This window comes from Cephus cinctus, unplaced genomic scaffold (assembly GCF_000341935.2).
Source record: "Cephus cinctus unplaced genomic scaffold, Ccin1 Ccin1_scaffold0786, whole genome shotgun sequence".
NCBI classification, from domain to species: domain Eukaryota; kingdom Metazoa; phylum Arthropoda; class Insecta; order Hymenoptera; family Cephidae; genus Cephus; species Cephus cinctus.
The window spans coordinates 111,384-120,976 of NW_014333388.1; the positions used below are offsets into that span (position 1 = coordinate 111,384).

Sequence of the window (9,593 nt, forward strand, 5' to 3'; positions counted from 1 at the left end):
GAAGACTCGAAAAGTGTATAAGTGTTACACGATGATTTATTCGACAAACGCAATAATGATACAGTATACGAGGTACAGATATACATACAGATATGGTTTACAAAAGATTAGCACTAACAATACCATTAGAGATATATTACATATATCACTGCAATATAATATATGTGTGGTATGTTACATGCGCTACCACTTCAAACTTTTCTTTTTCCAAAAAACATTTTAAAAACTTAGTTTTGAAGGATATACTAGGAGGAGGGTGATGGAGATATAGGAAGGAATAGAAGATTCGAAAAGTGTATAAGTGTTACACGATGATTTATTCGACAAACACAATACTGATACAGTACACGAAGTACAGATATACATACACATATGGTTTACAAAAGATTAGCAATAACAATACCATTAGAGATATATTACATATGTCACTGCAATATAATAAATAAATTTCTAAAGTAAGTCACAATATGAATTGACCCATTAATGTTTCGATGGTACAATTTTTAAATTACATTCGGATGAATTTATCGCACAACGTTCATTGGTTCTTTCAGAAATGGCGGAGACAGATGACCACTACCACGCGTAGGACTGTCATGAAATAGAATCCCCAGAGAATTTCTCTAGAGGATTTGCTTTGCCGGCGGTTCTTTGCTTTACGTACATCAGACCCATCAAGATCTCACGTTCCATCAAAAGTAATGGCATTTGCATCGAGGAGTTTGCGTATTTTCTGTAAAATATGCAATGGCAGCAGAGGTGCAGCGTACTCTACCCTCCGGCAGCCACCTTCAAGGATTTCCTTGGTCCAGGCGGTACAAAAATATTGTTACGGCACCAATTGTGAGTGTATTTTTTGGAGCGCTAACCTCGCAAGGAATTTTTCCAATCTTTCTGCTACAATTTAGTTTTTTTAAGATAAAATATTACGATTTTAAATGCAATTTGATAGATTTGTAATGTTTGTTGATAAATTATAATGATCTGTATGCGTAACTATATGAAATCGATTAGTTTTATTTAATATTTGTATTTTAATAGAACGTTGATAAATCGTATAAGTATTACGAGTAATTGGGGATTCTTCGTTTTGCTGTATAATAAATTATACTTTCTTCTTACAGCATCTAAACCTTCGATAGCTGGGAGTTTGACCAATATTCAACCTACAACTGCTACTGCAACGCTATCTCCCAATACAGGTGATCAAGATAAGCAGCGTTCACGTCAGGAGGAAGAGAAAAAGGAAGAGGAAGAGGAGAAGAAGCAACGGGAACAATCATGGAAAATGATGAAATACAGTTTTGCATTTTTTGGAATTTCTATGGGATTGATGGGTTCGGTTTTGGTCTACGAACTAGCTAGACCAAATATTGATGAGAATGGAAATGTCATTGAGGATGAGTTTAGTCACTTACCATATTTTGAACAGCTATACAGAAGACTGTGTAGAGAATTAAATTACTACAAAAAGGTACAGTTATCATGTGTATCAGGCATAGTTGGTGTGTGGTGCAAACATCTCAGAAGTCTTGCATTTTTTTACCATAAATTTTGTATCCACAAATTGTAAAATTAGTTTTTGAATGCAGTTTGTACAGGAACCTAGCAGAGAAAAACTACTTCCAGATCCACTGAGCCATCCTTATATTCAGCCTCCCTATACTTTGGTCCTGGAAATGACAGACGTATTAGTACATCCTGATTGGACGGTAATATCTTGTGATCCGTATTTTTTATTTATGAGTACGAGAAACAGTTGTCTAAAATTTATATACAGTATCTCACAGGGTGGAGATTTAAGAAACGTCCAGGCGTCGATTACTTTTTAGATGCCGTAGCACCACCACAATTTGAAATTGTGGTATACACTTCAGAACAGGGAATGGTAAGACTATTTAGTCATGTATTTTACAGCGAAAATTGCAACTACCAAAGTAACTCTGACTAAATAATGTTATAGACGGTCTTCCCAATTTTGGATGCTCTTGATCCACAAGGCTACATAATGTACAGATTGGTTAGAGATGCAACACGTTTCGTTGACGGACATCACGTAAAGGATTTGAGTGCCCTTAATCGTGATCTTAGTAAGGTGAGTTTTGCAGTTGTAAGACGTACAAATTAGTTAAAAATTTGGTTCATATTTTCAGGTAATCGTAGTCGACTGGAATTCGAAAAGTGTACAGTTCCATCCTGAAAACACCCTCAAGATTCCTAGATGGACCGGAAATGATGATGACACTACGTTGTATGATCTGGCCGCCTTCCTTAGAAGTAATATGAATTATTATAATTATTTTAGTACAACTTGTTCATGAAACTGTTTAACTAAAATCCTTCCGGTATTATTGATACAGCGATACTTGCTACAAACGTGGAAGATGTCCGGGAAGTACTTAATTATTACAGACAGTTCGACAACCCTTTGGAAGCCTTTAGAGAAAATCAACGAAAATTATTAGTAAGCTCTACATGAATCATTGCTATTGTCTTTGTTATACCATAAGCAGCTATGAAAATTCGAATTCTTTCAACAGCAAATGGAAGAGGAGGAGACCAAAGCTCAGAAGGAAGGTAGCAAAGTAGTTGTATCGAGGTGGACGCCATCTTTTCTGAAAAATCGTTAATAACAATTTAAATAATTGTTTAATTACGCAATTCCATATATTTGAATTACACATCCCAGAATTGAGACTCGCAATCATCTCAGCTAATGTAATAAGATGGCCAAAACATCTGTACTGTACCTTGTTAGAAATAAAGTAAAAGCGATGTTCACATCCATACCGTTAATTTAAAAGACTATTTAGTTATTTATTTTGCACATTGAAATTTCATATTATTAGTTAACAATAAACTGATAAGTACTGGACATATTACAGCAGATATTTTTATTAAAAATATGTAATATCACAGTATTTAATCTGAACTTTACTACGAGGATGCAAGAAGAATATTTACTAGGGGATGTATTCTATTAAAATCCAGATATATATTTCTTTTTCTTCGTGTTCTTTTTCTTAAGTGATTTGGTCTTTTCTGGCAGACTGATTACTTCCTGTTCAAGATCAATATCGTCATTATATTCTGTATCCAAAGGCTGAGACACACTTATAAGTTCCTGAGTATTAATTGGAGACGGCGTGAAAATTGAAGGTGTTGGAGTAAATTCTGAGTCCTCATCTTCTGTTTTACCAGTCGCTGCTTTTTCTAACCAACTTAAAACTTTCTGATGTGGAACCGCCGACGAAGGTGGCTCTTCTTTAATTTCCCAAACAGCCAAAAGCTCCGGGGCTAGTATGTCCACGTATGAATGTAATTTTTCTACAGACTGTTTCCAGTTTGAACGATAAAGAGTCCAAACCTCTCTCTCATATTTCAAACGTAATTTTTTATTCGTCAGTTCTGTTAATTTAAATGTCATTAAGTTAACTTTTAATTGCGCTAATCTATAACCGTATGTAAATATACTCACCTTTGTGCACGTGTTCCATGCTAATTTTGTCGGAAAGTAAAAGTGGCTTTATCGTTTTCCTTTGAGATAACATAACACGTTCCCATAATTCCAATGCCAAATAAGCTTTAATATTCATTTCGGAATCTATGTCTAGTTGTGTCTCATGTGTGATACACTGATAAAATATATCATCTAGAAAGACATGTGTCAATTAAATACATGAAATAAAAGTCACAAAGCAACATAGTAAAATGAAGTGATTAACATGTTACTTACTTAATGAATTCTGTAGGAAAAGTGATATATGACCTTCGGTATCAGCTCCCATTGCACAACCAACATTACTCACTTCGATTCTGGATTTCATAATGGGATCCAAACATTTTCCTCGACTTTGAGATACTGCTAAAGTTTGTAAAATACTTGGCGGTGTGTATGGCAGACTAAACGAGTGTGGAGTATCACTGTGCACCCATGTATTTAAAATAATTGAAACTTCATCAGTTAATTGACTACATATCACAACGAATTCCTTCTCATCCCTGAAAAAAAAACTTTATGTGAATACACTTCTGCTTTTCTCATATTATCTTGATAACAGAAATTAATATAATCTTACCTATCGAAAGTATTTCCAACGCAGGGAGGACTTTGAAATTGATGAGTCCATTTTTGTATGACAGGTGATTTTGATGATCGACTGTCACACATTAACAAATTGTGATATGAACCTATGTATCGCTGATCGTTGTTCCTACTTGGAATGTCAAGACAAAGATTCTCACATGATTCTAAATATGGTTTAGGACATAGTGTTAATTGTGGTTTTTCTAACGATGTCTAAAAAAAAATATATATATTATTTATGTGAAGGACTAATTTCGATCATAGCAATTTTTATTGTACGAGTTGATTAATTACCCGAGTGTCCATGTAGTGCAGACAACATCTGTCAACGAATACTATAATGTTTGGATCAGACTGCTGGAAATGAATACTTGACCATTTGTCATCCAATACTTGGGTCTGCGGTATAACATTAGTACTTAAGGGATTCGTACTTAAGGGATTCCTATTGAAAGAATGAAAGAATTGTCAAAATAGTTTGATCGTTCTATGGAGTGTATAAATCAATTTTGTATCCACTTGTTCGTTGCTATGTAAAGAGAGAATGTTACTCACACTTTATTAATATCCCACAACGATAAGCATCTATCCAAGTCTACTGTACAGTATTGATTTCGATATTCAGAATTTAAATCTGCACTTATGTATGCTATCGGTGATGATTGTTTATGCTGTCCGAAAATTTCTACTTTATTATCAATGTACGAGATACAATAAATCACACATTGATTCTTATATCTTCCCAAAATACAGCCTTAAGCACAAGAATCGATTTATTATTATATGTAATAATAAGATTAAGCTATTATTTTTCAAACAACACTGCAACTTACCATGGTTATTATGCCTCAGTTCATATAATGCTCCATCCATGCTATATTTTGATGCATGTTTCAGATCTGGTTTCAATAATGATGATTCTTTATGTACTATGGGAGTAGCAACTGAAATTTATATTATAAATTAATTATATCAATTTTGCTCTTCATAAATATTATTCAGAATGATGATAGTAATACCTAATTCGTTTGCATATGGAAAAACCAAAACATTTGTGGCACCCAGTAACAATGTTTTCATTGTCCCTCCTGTGTAATACCAGTTATATTTCTATAAAAATAAAAGATACATAATTATTAAAATAAAATTAGTTCAGACAATCATCTTACCCCTTGAAAATCAAGATCAGGATCCAATTCCACCAGTTCAGCAATATCTGCAACGTATTTAGGTACAGTTGCTCGTGCTTCGCCATAGTGCCTTGACCATTTTAAATCTTTTTTCAAAAACCGAACTAGCCCTGAAAGAAAATTTTATATATTTTTTGTCATATGGAAGTTCATTGGGAAATCAAATGTTTCACATTAAAAATAAGGCAACACTTAAAGATTGTACCATTCTTCCTCTTTTCACAATAATCTGTTATTCTGTCAATACGATTTTGAAGCAATGATTTGGCCATAGGAAGTTCAAGAACTGGATCTTCATCTCTTAGAACTAAAATGTAAATATAAACTCTGTGTAGTATTAGCACCTTTATATTTTCAAAGAGGGTATTGTATAAAACTCTTAACCCAATAGCAAATATGTAATAATACTGACCACACCGTGGTAATTTTGCCGGTGGTAACAAAGGTTTTGGTAAATCACAGTTGAATGTAAATTCTTGATAAAGATCCATAATACTTTCCACATCAGTATAATTTGCATATTTGGTATTATGCAAATTATAGCCACATACCAAATAGTGAGGATGATATTTTACATATCGTGTTTTAAGTTTTCCATGTAAACCAGCTTCAGCCCTACTTAATGATTTCTGGCTTGAGTCTTGATTTGTAGTTGCTCCACTACATTTTTCATTCATATTGCTGAAAATATTGCAAATTTATAATTCAGTTTACAAGTATTATGCTGCAGTTAGAATTAATGGGACGTACATTCAATGAAATTTTGCTCGAATTTAGTTAATAATAAGCATAAACAGTTATTTATATAAATGTGCAACAATCAGTCGTCGGTATGAAAAATTTTCAAAAATAAGATCAGATGGAGAAAACACGTGCTCATAATTTGGATCAACTTCACATTTGTTGCCGGCCAAATTTACGAGAAATTTTTGAGAAACTAATCGCACATATAATATAAACAAATATTATTTTACAAAAGAAATTATAGATTTAAATACCGTATTTAATGTAATGTGTATATGTAAATTAAATTGTCACGGTACTTACAGCTTGTATCGGAGACAGAACTTTGTAGAACCGATTCTGAATTCACAGTGATTATTGTTGCCGTTATTGTTGCATTACAAGAAACTAAATACAAGTTAAATAAATATAATTTAACAGAGTGACAATGTTCTCGTAAATATATATGAACAATGTATTTACCTGATACATAAGTAGAGTTCGAAGATTCATATAGGAAGGAAGTAAAAAAAGAAACGCGAAGTTTAGGTGCTTCGTGAACTGTAAGGTTAAGGTGTCTGGTTGTGCCGCAAAGCCATAGTATTTACAATTCGTACTATAATTCATCATCGTAAAATGGAAAATTGCTTGGTAAGGTTGACCGGCTTGATACTTACTCGAATAAGTAAAGGAAGTAAATGTTGTGAAATATTTACTGCAAGGAAATATACTACATCTAAAAGGCAAAGTAGAAAGAAACATGTCTATGAAAATATCCATCCTTGGAAATCACTTGATGAATTTAGTACATCTCTTTTAGATAATCATCTTCTTTATTGTCATGGTAATGCTATATTCTTATTTATTATGTAAATCTAGTTTGATATTTGTAAGATAAATAGAATCATTATTTTCAGATGGACTTGTGGCTTTAAATAAACCTTATGGGATATCTGGTCGTACGGTATTTGATAAGGATGGCTCAAAACTAAAATCGGAAAATGATATTCCCAATAGTGTGAATTATACATTAACAGATGCAATTCCACACATTAAAAGAACACTTGGTTATTCGTCTCTAGAACCAATAAAAATACCAGAGAAGTGAGCTAAAACTCAATTCCTATTTATAAAGTATATTATAATTTGACAAGTACTGAAACATTGTTTTCAACTAATAGATACACATCTGGAGTTGCACTTTTTGCAGTAAACGAAGAGATTAAGCAGAAAGTAATGAAATGTTTTCGCGAGGCTCAGTCCATAAAAGTAATTCCGAGAACATATTGGGTAGTAACAAGATATATGCCAAAAGAACAGGAAGGACATAAGCATCTGGCTATGAAGTTACAAAGAAGTCCTTGTAAAACATACACTGTGGTAATTTATATTGATTTCTTACATACACTTATATCTTAAAATCTGATTTATCTGTTGATCGCTAATATAAGTAATATATACGAAATCCTGTCTTCTTTACAGCCAGTAATAATAAACAATTGGACACATATGGAACAAAAGAGACGAGATATAAAGATTCTCAACGTCGACTTTAAAGTCCTTTCTAACTCAACGCAAAACTTATCAACGTTATTACAGATAAAGACATCGACGACAAAATGGCATGCTTTGCGATTATTTGCTGCAACCACATTGAACAGTCCAATCTTGGGCGACAGGATTAGAGGATCCCTTATTCAGGAAGTGATGGGATCGCGTGTGAAAATCAGTCCATTCGTTGATGCTGCTCACCGACCACCTAGTATAAAAGCGGAAATTTTGGAGCTTCTGTCATTGTCTTCTAAGGAACAGTTAATTATACCAGCACACATTCATCTTCGTAAATTATATTTACCATCGTACTATGGCCGATACGATGGTTTAACATTAACCGCACCCTTAATGCCAGAATTTGAATGGACTTGTGAAAAATTACAGTTTAAACTTCCAAAGGAAGAAGATCAAATACCTAAAGATGGAGCTGAGATTGCACTGTAGATCTAAATAAATGTAATATCCACATTTTATTTAATTGTTATCAACAACTTTCTGCTTAAATGGAATAAAGATGTTACATTTTACACTAAAACGTATATTTTATTGAAAACTTTTACAATCTCAGTGACTGAGTACAAATTTCCCTTTCAGTATTCTTCGCATTAAAATTTTTCTTCCTGATGGTGTTGACATCCTGGCCTGCCAGCCATGTCGTTTGATTCTCCTAACTTCGTTAGGTCTTGGAAAATGATATCTCATTCGTGTTCTAAAAAAGGTCAAGCTCCATAATCCACCAGGTGTCTGAGCGGGTAAAAGAGCATTAGGGGTATTAGATGACATACACAGGTTCCTCGCTGGTAAATTACAAGTGATTTTTCTGAAACAATTTACAAGCATCGTATAAGTGGCACAACACCAGAAGCATAAATGAAAATCTAAATACATCTGCTCATATTTGTGTGAAGAAAATAATCAATAAATTTTTGGAAAATAATACATACGGTAACGCTTGAAAAATGTTCAATGCCAGTTTACCAAACATGATTCTCAATTTGATTCACCCAGCATTAAATAACTCCGGAGTAAACGTTATTAAGTAAGGTTACAGAATACGCAGCTTCTACAACTATGAGGATACAAATATCTAGAAAGATAGTACTCTGGCTCCAGCGGTAAGTTGCGGAGAACCTCTGCCCGCTAGGCTAAACGTTCGTGATCACGTTGAGCTCGGCTACGATGGGTAATATATTATCGACGGAGACGATGATCACAAAATCCTACTCCCGGATTCGCCGCTATGATTTAGCGTCATATTTTTAGTATTGCCTAAACAGAGATCAGTAGGGAGATGCACAACGCTACGGTTTTAGGCGATACCAAAAACATGGCGCTAAATCGTAGCCGCGAGTCTAGAAATAGAATTTTGTGATCATCGCCACCGTCGATAATGCATATCCCGTCGCAGCCGAGCTGAACGTGATCACGAACGGGTAGCCTGGCGGGCAGAGATTCTCCACTACTTACAGCTGATTCCCAGAGCAACCCTTAGAAAGAGGCCGCTTATCAGATATTGCCTAAATCTTTTTTTTTGTAATCTTAAATTCAAATGTACAGTGTAAGTTCGATAAGATTTACTAAGCCAAAAGCCAGCACCTTATGCCTGCCTGTGTTAAGGAGTTCAGCGATGCCGTGCTAGCTTCCATCATTATTTAACAATAGTTCCAAGCGGAACTATGGTCCCAACATTGAGTACTAGAGAGAATTATTCCGGAACTGTTTGAAACACAACCTGAAAACAACACTGAAAGCCAGCTCCTTATGCATACCTGCACTGAAGCATATGGTGCGACTAGTATCCTTAATAGGTATTATAACGATGTTACGTAGCAGAACTGTTGTTAAAACCTATCTGGAACTATAGAACTCCTCGAGAGCTATTGAAAAAGCCTATTGTTGAATCATTTTCAAGAATTTTAAAAAAGTGCAGTGCTGGAACTGACACCCATGTAGCACCTAAATTTTTGGAAAATTCCTATTTTAACGATGTTACGTAGCAGAACTATTGTTAAAACCTATCAGGAACTATAGAAATTCTA

General features: G+C 34.2%; 4 protein-coding genes across 6 annotated transcripts; 2 read left to right on the forward strand and 2 right to left on the reverse strand.

The window, feature by feature from the left end:
* Positions 1-554: 554 nt before the first annotated feature.
* Positions 555-2,803, forward strand: LOC107270527 (mitochondrial import inner membrane translocase subunit TIM50-C). The gene is made up of 8 exons (XM_015745615.2): positions 555-843; positions 1,125-1,474; positions 1,593-1,712; positions 1,781-1,888; positions 1,964-2,095; positions 2,154-2,277; positions 2,361-2,464; positions 2,541-2,803. Exons 1-8 carry the CDS (start codon positions 702-704, stop codon positions 2,628-2,630), a joined length of 1,170 nt encoding a protein of 389 aa, XP_015601101.1. The 5' UTR covers positions 555-701; the 3' UTR covers positions 2,631-2,803.
* LOC107270526 lies at positions 2,793-6,616 on the reverse strand. Of its 3 annotated transcripts, none has more exons than XM_015745614.2 (13): positions 6,484-6,616; positions 6,325-6,408; positions 5,690-5,958; positions 5,483-5,584; positions 5,257-5,387; positions 5,107-5,197; positions 4,921-5,031; positions 4,643-4,841; positions 4,382-4,517; positions 4,080-4,300; positions 3,737-4,002; positions 3,479-3,652; positions 2,793-3,408 (listed from the first exon to the last, which is right to left on the reverse strand). In XM_015745614.2, the coding sequence occupies exons 3-13, from the start codon at positions 5,952-5,954 to the stop codon at positions 2,981-2,983; spliced, it is 2,124 nt and encodes a 707-aa protein (XP_015601100.1). In that variant the 5' UTR covers positions 5,955-5,958; positions 6,325-6,408; positions 6,484-6,616; the 3' UTR covers positions 2,793-2,980. The 3 variants fall into 3 exon arrangements, with proteins under 3 accessions (XP_015601100.1, XP_015601099.1, XP_024943649.1); XM_015745613.2 differs by having other exon boundaries at positions 4,382-4,532; XM_025087881.1 differs by having other exon boundaries at positions 4,382-4,532; positions 6,325-6,360; positions 6,484-6,575.
* LOC107270528 (mitochondrial mRNA pseudouridine synthase RPUSD3) lies at positions 6,455-8,089 on the forward strand. The gene is made up of 4 exons (XM_015745616.1): positions 6,455-6,844; positions 6,918-7,104; positions 7,182-7,380; positions 7,483-8,089. Exons 1-4 carry the CDS (start codon positions 6,637-6,639, stop codon positions 7,996-7,998), a joined length of 1,110 nt encoding a protein of 369 aa, XP_015601102.1. The 5' UTR covers positions 6,455-6,636; the 3' UTR covers positions 7,999-8,089.
* LOC107270529 (39S ribosomal protein L34, mitochondrial) lies at positions 8,072-8,704 on the reverse strand. Its single transcript, XM_015745617.2, has 2 exons — positions 8,499-8,704; positions 8,072-8,374 (listed from the first exon to the last, which is right to left on the reverse strand). Exons 1-2 carry the CDS (start codon positions 8,537-8,539, stop codon positions 8,119-8,121), a joined length of 297 nt encoding a protein of 98 aa, XP_015601103.1. The 5' UTR covers positions 8,540-8,704; the 3' UTR covers positions 8,072-8,118.
* Between the last annotated feature and the right edge of the window lie 889 nt (positions 8,705-9,593).

Coding starts and splice junctions, on each gene's coding strand:
- LOC107270527 (XM_015745615.2), top strand. CDS start 702: ATGGCATTTGCATCGAGGAGTTTGCGTATTTTCTGTAAAATATGCAAT. Junction 844..1,124: donor ATATTGTTACGGCACCAATT/GTGAGTGTATTT, acceptor TTCTTCTTACAG/CATCTAAACCTTCGATAGCT. Junction 2,096..2,153: donor TTAATCGTGATCTTAGTAAG/GTGAGTTTTGCA, acceptor TCATATTTTCAG/GTAATCGTAGTCGACTGGAA.
- LOC107270526 (XM_015745613.2), bottom strand. CDS start 5,954: ATGAATGAAAAATGTAGTGGAGCAACTACAAATCAAGACTCAAGCCAG. Junction 5,198..5,256: donor CTGATCTTGATTTTCAAGGG/GTAAGATGATTG, acceptor TTATTTTTATAG/AAATATAACTGGTATTACAC. Junction 4,301..4,381: donor TGCACTACATGGACACTCGG/GTAATTAATCAA, acceptor ATTTTTTTTTAG/ACATCGTTAGAAAAACCACA.
- LOC107270528 (XM_015745616.1), top strand. CDS start 6,637: ATGGAAAATTGCTTGGTAAGGTTGACCGGCTTGATACTTACTCGAATA. Junction 6,845..6,917: donor TCATCTTCTTTATTGTCATG/GTAATGCTATAT, acceptor CATTATTTTCAG/ATGGACTTGTGGCTTTAAAT. Junction 7,381..7,482: donor CTTGTAAAACATACACTGTG/GTAATTTATATT, acceptor TCTTCTTTACAG/CCAGTAATAATAAACAATTG.
- LOC107270529 (XM_015745617.2), bottom strand. CDS start 8,539: ATGTTTGGTAAACTGGCATTGAACATTTTTCAAGCGTTACC. Junction 8,375..8,498: donor AACATTTTTCAAGCGTTACC/GTATGTATTATT, acceptor AAATTGTTTCAG/AAAAATCACTTGTAATTTAC.